The sequence below is a fragment of the Gossypium raimondii genome, chromosome 4 (genome assembly GCF_025698545.1).
Source record: "Gossypium raimondii isolate GPD5lz chromosome 4, ASM2569854v1, whole genome shotgun sequence".
Lineage (NCBI taxonomy): Eukaryota > Viridiplantae > Streptophyta > Magnoliopsida > Malvales > Malvaceae > Gossypium > Gossypium raimondii.
Window position 1 is genome coordinate 16292978 of NC_068568.1, and position 17188 is coordinate 16310165.

The 17188-nt window shown below is 30.8% G+C and overlaps 1 protein-coding gene across 1 annotated transcript; it reads left to right on the plus strand.

Annotated features, from left to right (window-relative positions):
• The first annotated feature begins 8396 nt into the window (after positions 1–8396).
• Positions 8397–10186, plus strand: LOC105767968 (probable xyloglucan endotransglucosylase/hydrolase protein 32). Its single transcript, XM_012587597.2, has 4 exons — positions 8397–8722; positions 8830–8930; positions 9026–9243; positions 9669–10186. Exons 1-4 carry the CDS (start codon positions 8527–8529, stop codon positions 10033–10035), a joined length of 882 nt encoding a protein of 293 aa, XP_012443051.1. The 5' UTR covers positions 8397–8526; the 3' UTR covers positions 10036–10186.
• The last annotated feature ends 7002 nt before the right edge of the window (positions 10187–17188 follow it).

Consider the following 17188-nt stretch of genomic DNA (forward strand, 5'->3'; position numbering starts at 1 on the left):
TCATTTAGAATTTTATCACTTGATGTTATCAGCATCCAATATGTATATATTCTAAGCTGCATATCTAATCAATGTTAAAGACAAGACAAAATGTTCCACTTTTTCTTTGATAATAAACAACTAATAATTAACTTGCTAGTCTTTTTTAAAATACTAACAAGCATTTCAATGGTGGGAATATTTAACTTTTGATGCAAAAATAGGCTTTAATTTATAAAATAATAGCTTAACATATGTTCAATTACATTGAATTGATCGTAATCTTACTCTCTTCTTATTATTATTCAATTTGTTATAAAATATATTTTAATTTGATTCGGAATCCAACTTGGGATCTGACCTGGAAGAAGTCACCTTATATACATTTCTAAAGACCTTCTTGAGGGAGGTCAGCTCTTGAGAGACAATTCCTTTTATCTTCATCTTCACCAGAACATTTTCTTCCTCCCTACTCCACCCAACCAGAAACTGTTATTAGTACAAATCTCCAGTAAAGAAAATCTTGAACACACGAACAAAACTCGAATAGAAAAAGAAGACATAGGATAAGGCTCCAAGGTGTCTATCAAGTCACTATCTTTAAGGTTATATTCGCCCCCACCTATCTTCGGTGTGCAAATGAGTTCCAAGTAAATTAGCCTCAAAGATACAATGAAACCAATGACTATTTGCATTTTGTACTGACGAGAATAGTCCACTACGCACTGAGCAATGTATAACAAAAACTCAATTTCTACAAAGGATTTATGCAGTAATACTTTATAGAATAATCTAATAATATTAGAAAATGAAGGAAGGAAATAAAAAATATTAGAATTTGTTGGTATGTTTTCCAAATGAAATCCCATTCTTATTTATAGGAATTTTTTGTCTCTTCATAGAGACATCTTTCATCAATAGGTGTCTTTCTGAATAATAATGTATTTAAAATAAACACATAATTATTCATTTAATATTATAATTATTCAAATAATATTATTTAAATAGTTATAATTCTTTTTCAAAAAATCAAATGATATAACTTTTGATTAATTACACCCATTCATTTATAATTATTGGAACACTATAAATATTTGAAAATGTTCCAACAACTGTATCAACAATGGTGCGGTGAGCGTGGGCAGAGCATCTGACCTTCAGATAGTTTCAACACCTACCACCATTTGGTATCTAGCATCATCACCCTTCGACGCCACTAACGGCTACAAATCCGGGAAGAGCAGCAAAATCAAATAAGTTGAATGGTACAATTAGCTTTTAAGTCTCACACTCTTTCGCTATAAAACTTGTGGTTCTACAGTGGTTATGAGCGATTTGGTTTCCAACCAGAATTTTGGTCATTTTACCGGTTCAGGTATTGTTTTACTACTTTAATTGGAGATGATTACAATTGTTGTTTGAGCTTAATGTTCATCAACATTTCATGAGGATTGAATACTTGTATGTTCTTTTTTCCTAGTTTCTCACCTCTTGGTTTATTTTTTTTCTTAGAAGTTATCAATTTTGTATTGATACTAGGGTCTTTGGATTTAAATAATTTCATTTTGAGGTGAATAACAGTAGATTGGAGCCTTAGCTACTGTGGAACCTGATTAAATTTGATTCCATGAAGTATATATCTTGATTTTTCTATTCCAAAGTTCAAATGTGGAGTCGATAATTGATAAATGATGTTGCTTTGATTTTTTTTCCTACTGAATTTAGTAGTTTACTGACTGCCTATAAACAAGTTATCGTTTATAGAATAAATCTAACACAAAAAAATATAAGAATTAAGAATGGTGATATCCACAAGTACACGGATCAAATTGTAATATAGTTGTACAACGAAATATCGTAAGTATTCCAAGGATCGTACCCAATGGAAGATGGAACAAATAATGATAATATTTTTTACAATACTAAGGCTAAGTAGTAATAGTTAATTCCTATATCATGATGGATCATAAAGTAGATTAAGAAAATTAGAAAGAAATAACTAACAAAAAGAAAAAGAAAAAAAGAAAGAAAAACAAATGAACTAAACCGATAAACCAATCAGGAAGGTTAACTCGCTTCAGGGTTTGTAACTAACTTCGGATTGGGGTTCTAGAGTAGACTAGTCATCACTTCAGACAATTATTACCTCCCAACTCTAATTAACTTAATCGATTGGTTGATATTTGCTTATCATTCGATATCACTTTCTCAACCAGGATAAATTACGAATTACTAGGTCCGACTTCATCTTCCAATCTCGTCTACCTTATGATAACTTATTAGGGTTGTCAAGCCTAACAGTTTAAGAAAATGTAATTTATACTAACTAATCTATCTCGAGAAATCTCAAATCCTCCATTAATCACATCCTCATTCACTCATTAATCTCCCCTAAGGGATTTGGCTACCCATGTTATTCATAATCTTAACTTCAAATGAATACCATGTAACAAACATGATCGATTCGAAGAAGAAAAGAGATTTCAATATTTATGGATTGAGTATTGAATGGGAAATGGAGTAGTACATCTCTCGATTAGAGTAACAAAATAAAACAAGTGCAAAGAAGAATATAAACTGAATACATTAATTAAATAAACAAGTTCTTGAATCAAAACTGATTCAAGAAGAAAAACAAGAAAGTATCTAAAAGTCGAAAGAAAATAATATAAAACTAATTCTAACCTATGAGGGTCTTGATTTAATATTCCTAAGAAATTGATTTAGTTGATACTGTTTCAGCTAAGCATTTAGTCCAATGATAGGCTCACGTATCCTTATTTAATAGGTTTTGGACCATTTTAACATATATAAGTAATCGATTTTATAAGGATGTGAAGGAAAAATGTTTGGATTGTATGTATTTACATTATATAGGATTTAATAAGTGATGTATGATGATATTTTCAAAAGAAGTTGAAGTTTTATATGTTTTTATTATTTGATAGAACTGTTGAAAGATGATTTGAGATAAACAGAAACAACTAATGTCTTATTATATTGTACTTTTACATTGGAGAAGTTCTCTTTGAACATTCAATTCAATCGCATGTTTTCTTATAGCACTATTTTTTATGGGTAAAAAATGGATGAAAAAGTTGTTGCTTGCAAAATGGGTAAGTATTGTTCACTTATTCACTTCATTTCTGTGAAGCTCGGGCTACCTTCAAGTTGTTTGTTGGTTCAACTATCATGTTGTTCATTGGTTTTGTTTTTGCAAAGCTCCAGCTCTGTAACTTCTATAGTTTTATTTTGTAGATCCATCATATTGGTTTCTTTAACTCTACAGCCTTTGTAAATACATTCTACAAATCTTGCAATATAACCTCTGTGGTTATGCTCTATAGATCTAAGCTTTAACTTTCTTCTTGTTGTTTTTGAATGCAACTGCCATGATTTAATTTAAATTGATTAATTTTTGTGGAGCTTTGACTTCCTTCATGTTGTTTAGGGTAACATGGTTGGAGCTTAGGCTTCTTTTATGTTAGTTTTATTTATATGAAATTCAATTTCCTTTATGTTGTTTGGGTAGAACTCCATGTGTTATGTTTTTTAGTGCACATACGATCACGACTACTTTCGGCTTTTTTATAGTCTACTGATTTACGATCACGACCTTTTACTTATGAGATTTTATGAATCTTACGGTTCGTTGATTTACAATCACAACCCTTTACTTACGTGATTTTATAAATCTCGTTGTCTGCTGATTTATGGTCACAACCATTGGTTTTCTTACGATTTCTTAATTTACGATCACAACCTTTTACTTATGGGATTTTACAAATCTCACGGTCCATTGATTTACGATCATGACCTTTTACATACGAGATTTTACAAATCTTGCAATCCGCTGATTTACGATCACGACTACTTTTGACTTTCTTATGGTCTACTGGTTTATGATCACGACGACCTTTGACTTTCTTATTGTCCACTGATTTACGATCACGACCACCTTCGGCTTTCTTATGGCCCATTAATTTATGATCACGACCACCTTTGACTTTCTTATAGTCTACTGATTTACGATCACGACCACCTTCGGCTTTCTTATGGCCCATTAATTTACGATCATTACTACCTTCGACTTTTTTATGGTCTGCTGATTTATGATCACGACCTTCGGCTTTCTTACAGTTTGCTGATTTATGATCATGACCTTTTACATACAAGATTTTACAAATCTCGCGGTCTACTGATTTACAATCACGACTACTTTTCACTTTCTTATGGTCCGCTGATTTATGATCACAACTTTTTTACTTATGGGATTTTATGGATCTCACGGTCCATTAATTTACAATCACGACATTTTACTTACGGGATTTTACGAATCTCGTAATCCGCTGATTTACGGTCACAACCATTGGCTTTCTTATGATCTGTTGATTTAGGATCACGACCTTTTACTTACGGGATTTTACGAATATCGCGGTCCGCTAATTTACGATCACGACCTTTTACTTATGGGATTTTACAAATCTCGTGGTCCATTGATTTACGATCACGACCTTTTACAGACGGGATTTTACAAATCTCGCGGTCCGCTGCTTTACGATCACGACTACTTTCAGCTTTCTTATGGTCCATTGGTTTATGATCATGACCACTTTCGACTTTTTTATGGTCTGTTGATTTACGACCACGACCACCTTTGACTTTTGTATAATCTGTTAATTTACGATCATGGCCATCTTCGGCTTTCTTATGGTTTGTCAATTTACGATCATGACCACCTTCGGCTTTCTTATGGTTTGCTAATTTATGATCACGACTTTCGGCTTTCTTACGTCTACTGATTTACGATCATGACCTTTTACATACATGATTTTACAAATCTTGCGGTCCACTAATTTACAATCAAAACTACTTTTGGCTTTCTTATGGCCCATTGATTTACGATCATGACCTTTTACTTACGAGATTTTATGGATCTCACGGTTCGTTGATTTACGATCACGACCTTTTACTTACGGGATTTTACGAATCTCGCAGTTTGTTGATTTACGGTCACAACCTTTGGCTTTCTTACTATTCACTGATTTATTATCACGACCTTTTACTTACAGGATTTTATAAATCTCGCAGTCTGTTGATTTACGATCATGGCCTTTTACATATGAGATTTTATGAATCTCATGGTCCTTTAATTTACGATCACAACTAATTTCGGCTTTCTTATGGTCCGCTAATTTATGATCAAGACCACCTTCGGTTTTTTATGGTTTGCTAATTTACGACCACAACCACATTTGACTTTCTTATGGTCCACTAATTTACAATCATGACCTTCTGCTTTCTTACCATCCGTTGATTTATGGTCACAACCTTTTACAAATGGGATTTTACAAATCTCGTGGCCCGTTGATTTACGATCACGATTTTTTACATATGGGATTTTACGAATTTCATGGTCCGCTGATTTATGATCATGACTACTTTTGGCTTTCTTATGGTCTGTTGATTTACGATTACGACCTTTTACTTACGGGATTTTACAAATCTCACGATCCACTGATTTACAGTCACGACCTTTGACTTTTTTACGATTAAGACCTTTTACTTATAGAATTTTACGAATCTCATGGTCTGCTGATTTACGATCACGACATTTGGCTTTCTTACGGTCCGCTGATTTACGATCACGATGTTTTACTTACGGGATTTTACAAATCTCGCAGTCCGCTAATTTAAGATTACAACCTTTTACTTATGGGATTTAATGAATCTCGCGGTCTTCTGATTTATGATCACAACCTTTTACTTACGAGATTTTATGAATCTCGCGGTCTGTTGATTTATGATCATGACCTTTTACTTATTGGATTTTACGAATCTCGCGTTAGCTGATTTATGATCACGACCTTTTACTTATGGGATTTTACGAATCTCGTGGTCTGCTGATTTACGATCACAACCTTTAGCTTTATTACGGTCCGTTGATTTACGATCACGACCTTTTACTTACGGGATTTTACGAATCTTGCGGTCTACTGATTTACGATCATGACCTTTGGCTTTCTTACGATCCGTTGATTTACAATCACGACCTTTTACTTACGGGATTTAATGAATCTCGCAGTTCACTAATTTACGATCATGACCTTTGGCTTTATTACGGTTCGCTGATTTACTATCACGACCTTTAGCTTTCTCATGGTTCGCTGATTTATGATCGCAAACTTTTACTTACGAGGAATACAGTTCGTAGTATTCTACAATACAGTTTGCGACATTTTTAAACATACAGTTCGCAGTATTCTACAATACGGTTCCTTTCCTTAAAATCATTTCTCCAATGATCTTTTAACTCATGTACCGCACTGTCGAACTCAATAAATTTTCGAGTTAAAACTTACATAGTAAGCCCCCAATTATACGTTGCAAGCGTGTAAGTTTGTCTCAGAAAAGTCACTTTATAACTTTTCTTTAACAATGTGGGAAATAAATTATTATAAAATATATCTTAACCCGATCCAAAATCCAACTTGGAAAAAGCCACCTTGTACATACATTTCTAAAGACCATATTAAGGGGGTCAGCTCTTAAGAGACGATACATTTTATCTTCCTCTTCACCGAAACATCTTCTTCCTCTTTACTTCACCCAACTAAAAATTACATAAACAAAATTCTATTTGTTATATAATATTCCTAGAACCTTTTGGTACGTGTATACATGTACTTATAATTTAATCCCAATGATTTTTAGATTCAGCCCTTAATCCTTACCTAACATGTGCCACTATGACACTACCTAATTTGCATTATTCATCATCAACCATCCTTTTTCAACTTGTTATACCAAAAGCCTTGCTATATTTTATATATTATTATAGCCATTGATATTCGATCACTTTTAAGGGTTCCTTTTTTCGTAATTACTGTAAGTGAAGTGATGAATTTCTCCGCATGGAATTATAATTTAGGCGTATATATCTAAAATATGAAATTTTGATTTGATTTATTTTCACAACTCATTAATAATATTATCACATTAGCACCATTTTACGTTGATACATTACATGCATAAATGATTATATTAATTCAATATGAAAATAAAGGCATGTAAACATTTCTCTAAATGAGTACATTTGAATCAAAACCAAAATTTCATGTATACACCAAAATCAAAGTTTATATATATATTTATCCATTATAATTATCGCACTTCTTTTCCTTTATGAAATTAAAATTGCTTACGACTAATGGCTATGATTGTGGATCAAATTTCCACATTTTAAATTCGGATTACATTTTTCTTAATTGCACCAAATATTCTCAAATCTTTAGTTTTGTACTTAAATTTTAGAATAAATATTGTAATTACATCTTAAAATTATTGATGTTATATTAATAAGATTTTTTATTAAAATAATTAAATTTAACTATTAAACGAGACGTGAGATCTTATGTGATATAATCTAAAATGAAAATTGTTAAGCACAAATGAAAAACAAAAACAAAAACTAATCCTTATTTCTCATAAAATTTGAATTTAATTTCTTTGTCTTATTTATACATTTGGTGACTTTTAAAATCAAATTTAATGGAGTTAAATCGTGGGATTTAAAAAACAAATCTCTCGATACATAAAAGGAACAAGTATTTCACTAAAATACATATATTTTTATCTTAAAATAGTAAAATATTTATATGAAGAAATAATAAAGCATCCTAGATTTGTCGGTGAAAACGGGTCCCCATTTCCTTTTGCCTATTACCGACACAACAGTGCCACTTCTCTGTTTTCCTTTCTTTTTCTAAATATATAATTTTATTTATTTGTCTATTGTGCAATTGGGTTTTGGGGGGAAAAAATGGATGGTAAAGAGGTTATAATTTTGGTATCTAACATAAAAACACTGTAGGAGAATAAGAAAACTGTGTCATTATCAATGATGGATTACTGGGTTTTTCATCTGCACTCGAAAATGACAATGGATGGCCTTTCTACCATTTCATTTATTTTATTGTATTGCAACAAATTAGGGGCAATGTGCATTTTGCTGTAATTTGTATGAATAAACCAAGGCAGAAATAATAGTATCTACCATCAAGTTGAGTCCCCACACAGTATGGCTAATGACCCACACCATTTATGAAGTTTCATTTCTCAAACACCATCATTACTAGTATTTTATTCATTTCTACTTTTAAAAATTGATCTTGTATGTTAGTATGAGATACACGTAATATATTCAGTTTTTAATAATAGAGATGAATAAATTTTTTAACAGAAACAATCAATTTACTATTTAATCTACTAAAGAGAATAAAATATAATTTAACACTTAATATACAAAACCATGAGCTTCCTCGTTAGCTCTTTTCTTTCCAATTGAGGATCCACTAATTGTCCTTTAAAATATATATAAATACACTGCCATACTCTTCATCCATCCATATACACAATGTCCCATCGCTTTCTCCCTCACACACAAAGTCACAAGTGACAATCTCCCAGCATTTATACAGTCCCAAAATCATTCTAATTTAGCCCATCGAGTTTCTCATCCTCATTTCTGCTTTCTCTTCAATCTTGATGGCTCTCTTTCTCTCACTTCTTCTCATTCTTTTGTTTCCTTCAACCAATGCGGACTGGCCACCTTCTCCTGGTTACTGGCCAAGCTCTAAATTTAGGCCTATGAGCTTTCACAAAGGCTTTAAAAATCTCTGGGGTCCTTCCCATCAAAGTGTTAACCACAATGCATTAACCATCTGGCTTGACAAAACTTCAGGTGCCTTATATTTAATCAAACCCCTTCCCCTTCATCTCATTCTGCAATCAATTCGAGCTTTTATTTTTTTAACTTGTTTACTTGCTCGGTTGTTGGTTAATGGACAGGAAGTGGATTCAAGTCAGTTCGTCCATTTCGATCCGGTTACTTCAGTGCCTCGATTAAGGTCCAACCCGGTTACACTGCAGGGGTTATAACAGCATTCTATGTGAGAATCGTAATCTTTCTTAATGCAACATTTGCATTTCAATAAACATAGTAATTATTGATTATTGATTATTGATTTGATTATAACAATGGCAGCTATCAAACAACGAAGCTCATCCGGGGTTCCATGATGAAGTGGACATAGAGTTCCTTGGAACAACATTTGGGAAGCCTTATACTTTACAAACCAATGTTTATGTCAGAGGGAGTGGGGATGGGAAAATCATTGGAAGGGAAATGAAGTTTCATCTTTGGTTTGATCCAACACAAGACTTTCATCACTATGCCATTCTTTGGACTCCTAAGGAGATCATGTGAGTGTATCCCATACCTCACATCTTGCTTATGGCCATTAATTAAGTGTTTGTTAAAATAAAGGATGATTGCATTTGCAACCCATATTACAGTGTCTAATGGGTTAGGAGAAGTATAATAAATATAATAGTCATCATCATGGGAATTGATGAGGTGTTGGAGAGGATGTAGGCTTCTTTTCCCTATTGGCTCTAAAGTCTTAAAAGTATTGTTGCCTTTTTCAGGTTTAATAATTTAGATTTGGAATAGTTAACATTTTAGTGATTTTGCTTTCTCAAAATCATCATGCTATAAAGTATGTATATTATATTAATCATAAACATTAATACATTTGAAGGAATATAAGTCAAATATAGATACTTTTAAAAAAAATATTATTTTGTCAAAAATGTATGAATTTGCTACATTGGTTGATTTATATTAGATTCCTAGTGGATGATGTGCCCATAAGGAGGTATCCAAGGAAGAGTGCTGCAACATTTCCTCTAAGGCCAATGTGGGTGTATGGTTCAATATGGGATGCTTCATCATGGGCAACTGAAGATGGAAAGTACAAAGCTGATTACAAATACCAACCATTTGTAGCAAAGTACACCAATTTCAAAGCAAGTGGTTGCTCTGCCTATGCTCCAGCTTGGTGCCACCCGGTTTCTGCCTCGCTTTTCCGGTCGGGCGGGTTAACAAGGCAACAACGTAGAGCAATGAGATGGGTTCAAAGATACCATATGGTTTATAACTACTGCAGGGACCCCAAGAGGAACCATGCCTTAACCCCGGAGTGTCGGAGCTAGTTAAATTTAAGAAGATGAGTTTACTAAAAAATTTGCACTTCCTTTTTGTGAAAAGAATTCCACTATTTGTTTGAGATGGATCCCACTTGGCAACCCTCGCATTTTTCTTCTTTATTATAAAAAATTGTGATTGAATTTGAGTGTCTGAAAATGAGTGAAAGCCACTTGTATGAAATGTGAAACCATCAAGAAGAGACAAGTTTAGAGCATGATGATGAATTTCCCCCCAAAATAATGCAGGGACATGTAAAAAGAAAGTAAAACCTGTGAATCAACAGTGAAAGTTAAAAAGGGTATATTGATAATAGTAGAAGTAATATGTTGATTAATTCGTAGAGAGTTTTTGAGTTGAAGAGATAAAATATCCCACGTGTTATTTTCCAAATTAAAATAAATTTCGCTGTTGTTGAAGTGATGAGCAGACACAATGATAACTAAAGTGTATGCAAAAGTATGGGAGACCACGTTCAACCTTGATTATTCATTGAGGTGTGTATGGTGGGATATTAGGTGTTCCATGTCCTCCTCCTCCTCATCCTCCATGTAAATTGTAAATTCATCAACAAAATTACACTAAAAATAGTTTGTAAAGATCACTAAAAAAGGGTGGATTTGAATGGGCGATTGGATGTGGTACAGTACGGTGCAGTGCGTTTAATTTACTTTTTATCCTACACTATAGTATCGTTACAGCATCTAGTCTCACTACCACCGCTATTTTTACACTAACTATCCAAGCCCAACTTAAGTGTTATGGTAAAACAGTAATTGATGGCTTTTGTTTATTAAAGAGGAGTTACAATAGTAAAAATTTTAAATGTATATATAAATAATATCATATTGTTGGCAATAAATAATAATATATAAAATTTAAAAATATATAAAAATAAATAATTTAAAAAAATAATAAAAATTTTATATTTTATATTAGTATTAAATAAAATAAAAATGCCCTCGCCTCCCCCTACCCATTCCCTCTCCCTCTCAACCTATCCCATATTAATCCCCAAATTCAGTAAAATTCTATGATTTCATATTAGGGCAAAATTAAATTGGGAAATCAAAGGGAAAAAAGAACAACAAAAAAGAGAGTAGATGAGAAAGGGAAAGAAGAATACCTTCACCGGTTCCATAGCCAAAACTTTGCAAGATTTTGACCTTTTCTTTAAAAAAAATTTCCAATAAAATAAATTGAGTTCTTATAGAAAAAAAATACATTTGATTGATTTCTCATAGGCATAACAAATTAATTAGTTCATTCCATTAATAGAAATTGTCGTTGATCAGTTTGGCCAATAATGAACGCTACCATAACGAACTGAAATTAAAAGCTAACGCATGACATGTTACATGAGTAAATATGTTGACGTGGCATGTCACATAAGAATATATTTAAAAAATAAAAAATTTTAAAAATTATTTTAAAATTTTACTAAACAACACGCTTAAAATGAACCAGGACAAGTGAACATCCAAATTCATTTGAATGTAGACACTCCTCTGTCTAGGTTCATTATCATAAAGAATTGTTGAAAAATTATAAATTTATTAAAATGATAAAAAATATTTAAATTTATATAAATAATAATAATCATTAATAAGTATTGAAAAATTATAAAAATCATAGAAGGATTTTTAAAATATAATAAAATTATTTAAAAATTATCAAAATAGTATATAATAAGATCAAAATATCACATGTTATTAAGAACTAAAATGGAATTTGAAAAATAAAATAAAATAAGACACAAATACATGTATATATATTTCGCACATATAGGTAAGGGTGAAGCGTTCAATTGAATCGAGTGAAAAAATTCAAATTAATCAAGTTCACTAGTCTTATTTTATCATCCTAATTCAATTTGAAATTTTTTCGAATCGAGTGAAATTGTTCGAGTTAAATTTAAAAATTAAATATGTCAAATAAAAATATTATACAGTATAACTAATTTCATGTTAGAGCACATAAATTTAAAACCATATATATTTGAAAAAACTCAAAGCAAAAAAAAAGACACTTGAGTATGATAAATTTGAATAATTAATTAGGTCCCAAAATTATTATTTTAGAATTTTTTAAAATTTTAATTTTTATATTATTGGAATTTTTAAAATTTATAAAATATAAAATTTGAATTTTTAAAATTATTTTGAATTTTTTGTAACTCCAATTTGCTTATTTTCAGAGTTGACAGGGACCAAAAGAGTATTTATACCATTCGAATTATTAAGTTATTTGATGTAACGACCCGACAGTCACGAGTGTTGGAAAGTTCGTTTCCGAGACTCTGTTACCGAAAATCGGACTCGTAAATATTTATAGTAAATATTTACGAAGTTAGTTGTGTAATTAATTAGGTTTTAGTTAGGTGAATTTACTTGAATTAAGAATAATTAGATAAAAGATTAAATTGCATAAAGGGTGAAAGTTGTTTTATAGAATACAGAAAAATAAAAGAGACTAAAGAAGGAATTATGCCATTGGCATTAAATGAGGCAGCATAAGATAGATATTTTGTAAGTTTATTATATATTTTTTAATGTCTAAGTATATATTATATATATTATATTATATAATAAGAATAAATAAAGAAACAAAAAGAAATAGAAAGAAACAGGATAGAAACGAAACAAAGAGAAAAGAAAGAAAAGAAAAGGGAAAGAAAGAAAGGAGAAATTAGGGTTTCAAAGTTCAAAGCTTAATTGGTTAGTTAATTTAGTCTATCTTCTTGTAACTTTTAGGTTTTGGAATTCGAGATTAAATACTTCCGACCCATGTCAAAATTTTAGAAATTATTGAGTTTTTAGATGTTGTTTATGTTGAATAATTTTAGTATTAGGGATTAAATTGATAGATTTTAAGTTAGAAATGAAAAAGGATTGAATTGTAAATAAATTGTAAATTTTGAGTAATAGGGACTAAATTGTGAAAATTTGAAATTTAGGGATTTAAGTGAAATTAGGAGATAAATTTAGTTTAAAGTGAAATTTGTGTGAAAATATAGGATTGATTGTGAAGAAATAAAATTAGTCTCGGTTTAGGGACTAAATTGAAATTTTGGTAAATATTGAGTAAAAATTGAAATATTAAATATGAGATTGAATTGTGTTGTATTGATGAATTTTAATTGTTTTAGTTCTATAACTAACGTCGTACCAGAACCCTCGACTAAGAAGGGAAAAGATAAAGTCGACGAAGAATAGCTCGGAATTTCCTGTTTGTATTTCTCTAATCCGAATTTAGTTGTTAATTGTTATAATTCAATTTAATGTATATGGTAAGTGTTGAGGTGAGAATTATTGTGTTTTGCAATTGAAATGAATTGATTTAGTATGTGATGAATTTATTGAATTTATATTGATTGAATTGGTATATATATTGATTATATATTGATTATTTGAATTGAATTGAATTGAATATTGGTTGTATTTGAAAAGTGAATTGAAACCCTATTAACTGTATCGGGCTAAGCCGGATATAGATGACATGCCATAGGATTGGAAGAGTTCAGGGATTTCTTCGACTTCGAGTCAATGAGATACTGGGTGTCAAATTATTACTTTAGATATATTCGATGAGGCACTGGGTACCAAATTACTTCAATTTAGCCGATGAGACACTGGATGTCAAATTATTACTTCGAATTATCTAATGAGGCACTAGGTGCTAAACTAGTGTGTTTTGGTTAGATCCATGTATCCATCCGAGTCCGAGTCGTGTTAATAGGGGTAAATGTATAAATAAGTTTTATAATTTATATTGAAATGGAAGTGAAATAGTGAATTGAATATGGTATGGATAAAGCAATTGCATAAATGAAATGTGAGTTAAATTGTGAAAAGCTATTTTTATAGCAAGTGATAAAAATTGAGTATTGTATGGTTTAAAATGTTCAATCGTGCTTAGCATTTTATTTTACATTTTATATATTTTTTATTTTTAAATATTCAGATTATAGAAATACCACTGAGTTTTACTAAGCGTACGGTTTTGTTTTCCATGCGCAGGTTAGGTACTAAATTTTGATCGTCGAATCAGCATCCAACAACGTTCCTGAACTCAAATGTGGTGATTTTTTTTTCCTTTTGTGTCGGCATGTACCTAGGGTGTCTATATATTAATCATTTTGTGGACTGATTGTAAATAAGATTATAAGTTAATATTGGATGGTTATATACATATAAATATGTGTTTATGTTTGAGGTCATAATATGACATATTTAAGTTAATGTTTAAATGAACATGAAATAGGTAAAATAAATTGAAATTGGCATGTTTACAAATTGGATTTGAATGATGTTTTATTTATACGTTTTGATGATATAATTGTGGTACCTATGAGGGTAAATTGGTTGGCACCTAGGATGATTGTTTTGACATATTTTGGATGTGTTTGATTGGGTTTTGAATAAGTTAAACGAATGATTTTTGAATTGCTTAATGTCCAAACTTGTAGGGAATGGTAAACTTGTTATTTAAGATACATTTTGGCCACATGGCTTTGTGAACCTGCAGCTTTGAAACTTTTTATTATTTTTTGAAAAATTATCTGAGGTTTCAAATTAGTCCCGACTTGTTTCTAATATGTAATTGGGGCCTCAAGGGATCGAATAAGGGACAATATGTATGAGTTTGATTAGTTTTGTTTTTAATATTATATGATATGAAATGCTTGAAATTATGTCTGTTTGATCGGTAATACTCCATAACCCTATTCCGGCGACGGATGTAGGTTAGGGGTGTTACATTTGAATTGTGAAATTCAACTCTGCTCGAATTGAGTTATTCGAGTTGACTTGAATAATTCAAATAACTCGATTTGATTAACTCAAAATTTAAAAAAAATTATTTTTTTCGAATTGAATCGAATTTTGCTCACCCCTACGTATAGGCATACTCAAAAACACAAAATATCAACACTAATTTTAATATATATACATATGTGTGCGAGCATATATTTGTATCAAATTTTATTTTAATCTTTGATATTTTTATCATATAATATGTGTAATCAACACGAAATGAGGCTCGTTTTCTAAATGGGCCAGGGCACAGGTAAGTGTTTTTCAACATGGGCTCGGCTCAGCTCGAATTTTTTTTAACCTAATTTTTATTAATTATACAACTCTATTCTAATACTCTATACTAAACCTCAGAGCCTCACCTAGTCAGGGAATCACCCTCCTCTCCCCTTATTCCCAATCCCAAATCAATTCCTAAAAACAAAATCCCTAAGTGTCGGTTACTGCTCACCACTCACCAGTCACCACCGCCATTATCTAGTGCTGCTCACCACCTCCACTTACCAATCGTACTCGTCAGTTGCTCATTCTTCCATCAAGATTCAAGACACTATCATTTTCCCGCTGCTTCCTCTATCATCAGTCGCTCATTCTTCCATCAAGATTCAAGACACTGTCGTCGCCTCGTTGCTTCCTTAGTCACTGGTGTTCACCACTGTCGTCGTCTCGCCAATTTCTCCATCGGCCACCACCATCATCGTTCCATAAGTAGTTAGACACTCTATTTTTGTAGCTCACTCTTTAATAGAAAAACTAAAAAAGGCATAGAAAATTAAGTTTAACAGATTCAGGTTTCAGAATCAAACTTCACCACTGGTTTGCTCGATTCCTTGATCTCCTATTAACAACACCACTAGCTTGCTCGATAATTTTTTTTTTAGATTAGATTGCATTAGGGTTGAAATGTTTATAGTGCAGAACACTTCTTTTGTCCCCCCCTTCTTTTGCAGTAATATATATGTTATTTGAGAAAAAAGAATGCAAAACTGCAATTATATTTCTTTGGCTTAACGTTGTAAAAAATCCTTAAATTAAAAAAAAAAAACCAATTAAGCCCTTGTGTTTTTTCACTCAATCAGGTACTTGAATTTTTAAATTGCATAAAAAAATGCCCTCAAACTTTTTCAAAAAAGCAATTAAGTTTTTTTTTTCACTCAACTGAATGCTTGAACGGTCAAAATGCATCAAAAAGTCAATTTGACCGTTAACTTTAACAGTTGACCATTAAAGTAATTTTTTTCAGTTAAAGTCATCGTATGTCACAATCACAGTGTGACATGTGGCAAAAAATTATAAAAAATAAAACCAATAAAAGTTATAATAAATAATAAATAATAAATTTTATTAAAAATTAGAAAAAAATTATAAAAATCGTAAAAATATATAAAAATTGTAAAATTTTATAAAAATCGTAAAATTTTATAAAAATCATAAAAAATATAAAATGCATCAAAGAGATCCTTTAACCATTAACTTTAACAGTTGACCATTAAAGTTAGCAACCCCAGTTCACATGAGGCAACACATCGTGAGATGTGGAGAAAAATGGTATAAATAAAAATCAATAAAATTTATAGAAAAATTATAAAATGTTTCTTTTGGTACGATAATTTTTATAATTTTTTACGAATTTTATATTTCTTTACATTTTTTATAATTTTTTTCGACTTTGTAAAATTTTATAATTTTTTTTCTATATTTCTATATATTTTAAACTTTTTAAAATTTTTAAATAAAATTTAAATATTTTTATATTTTATTAAAATTTAATAATTTTTATTGATTTTTATTTTTATCATTTTTAGGGCGGTTAATTTTAACGGTCAACTGTTAAAGTTAACGGTTAAAGGGCTTTTTATGCATTTTGAAAGTTCAAGTACCCAATTAAGTGTAAGAAAAAAATATTAACTTAATTTTTTTTTGAAAAATATTGAAGACTTTTACACTTTAAACCTATTTATTTCATACTCATGTAGTACATATATTTGTTTTGCAAAGAATTAAAGTTCATGCTCATGTATCTTCTTTGCTTCCATTTATCAATGAGTAGCTTTAATAAATGTTTTTCTTTATGTCGTAGAATTATAGGTTTACTCATATTTTTTATGATTTTTTTAATGTAATGAAATTAAATTAAGATATTTGAAAAAAAAATTTGTTGATTAAGAAGAAGAAACAGTCACCAACTAAAAAATATGGGCCAGATCGGTCCAAAATCGGGTTTAACTTTTATAAATTGGGTTGGGTTTGGACAAAAATTTAAGTTTATTTTTTGAGCCGGGCCTATTAGTCGGGCATAAAATTTTGTTGGGGCCAGGTTGGGCCATGATCACCAACTAAAAAATAT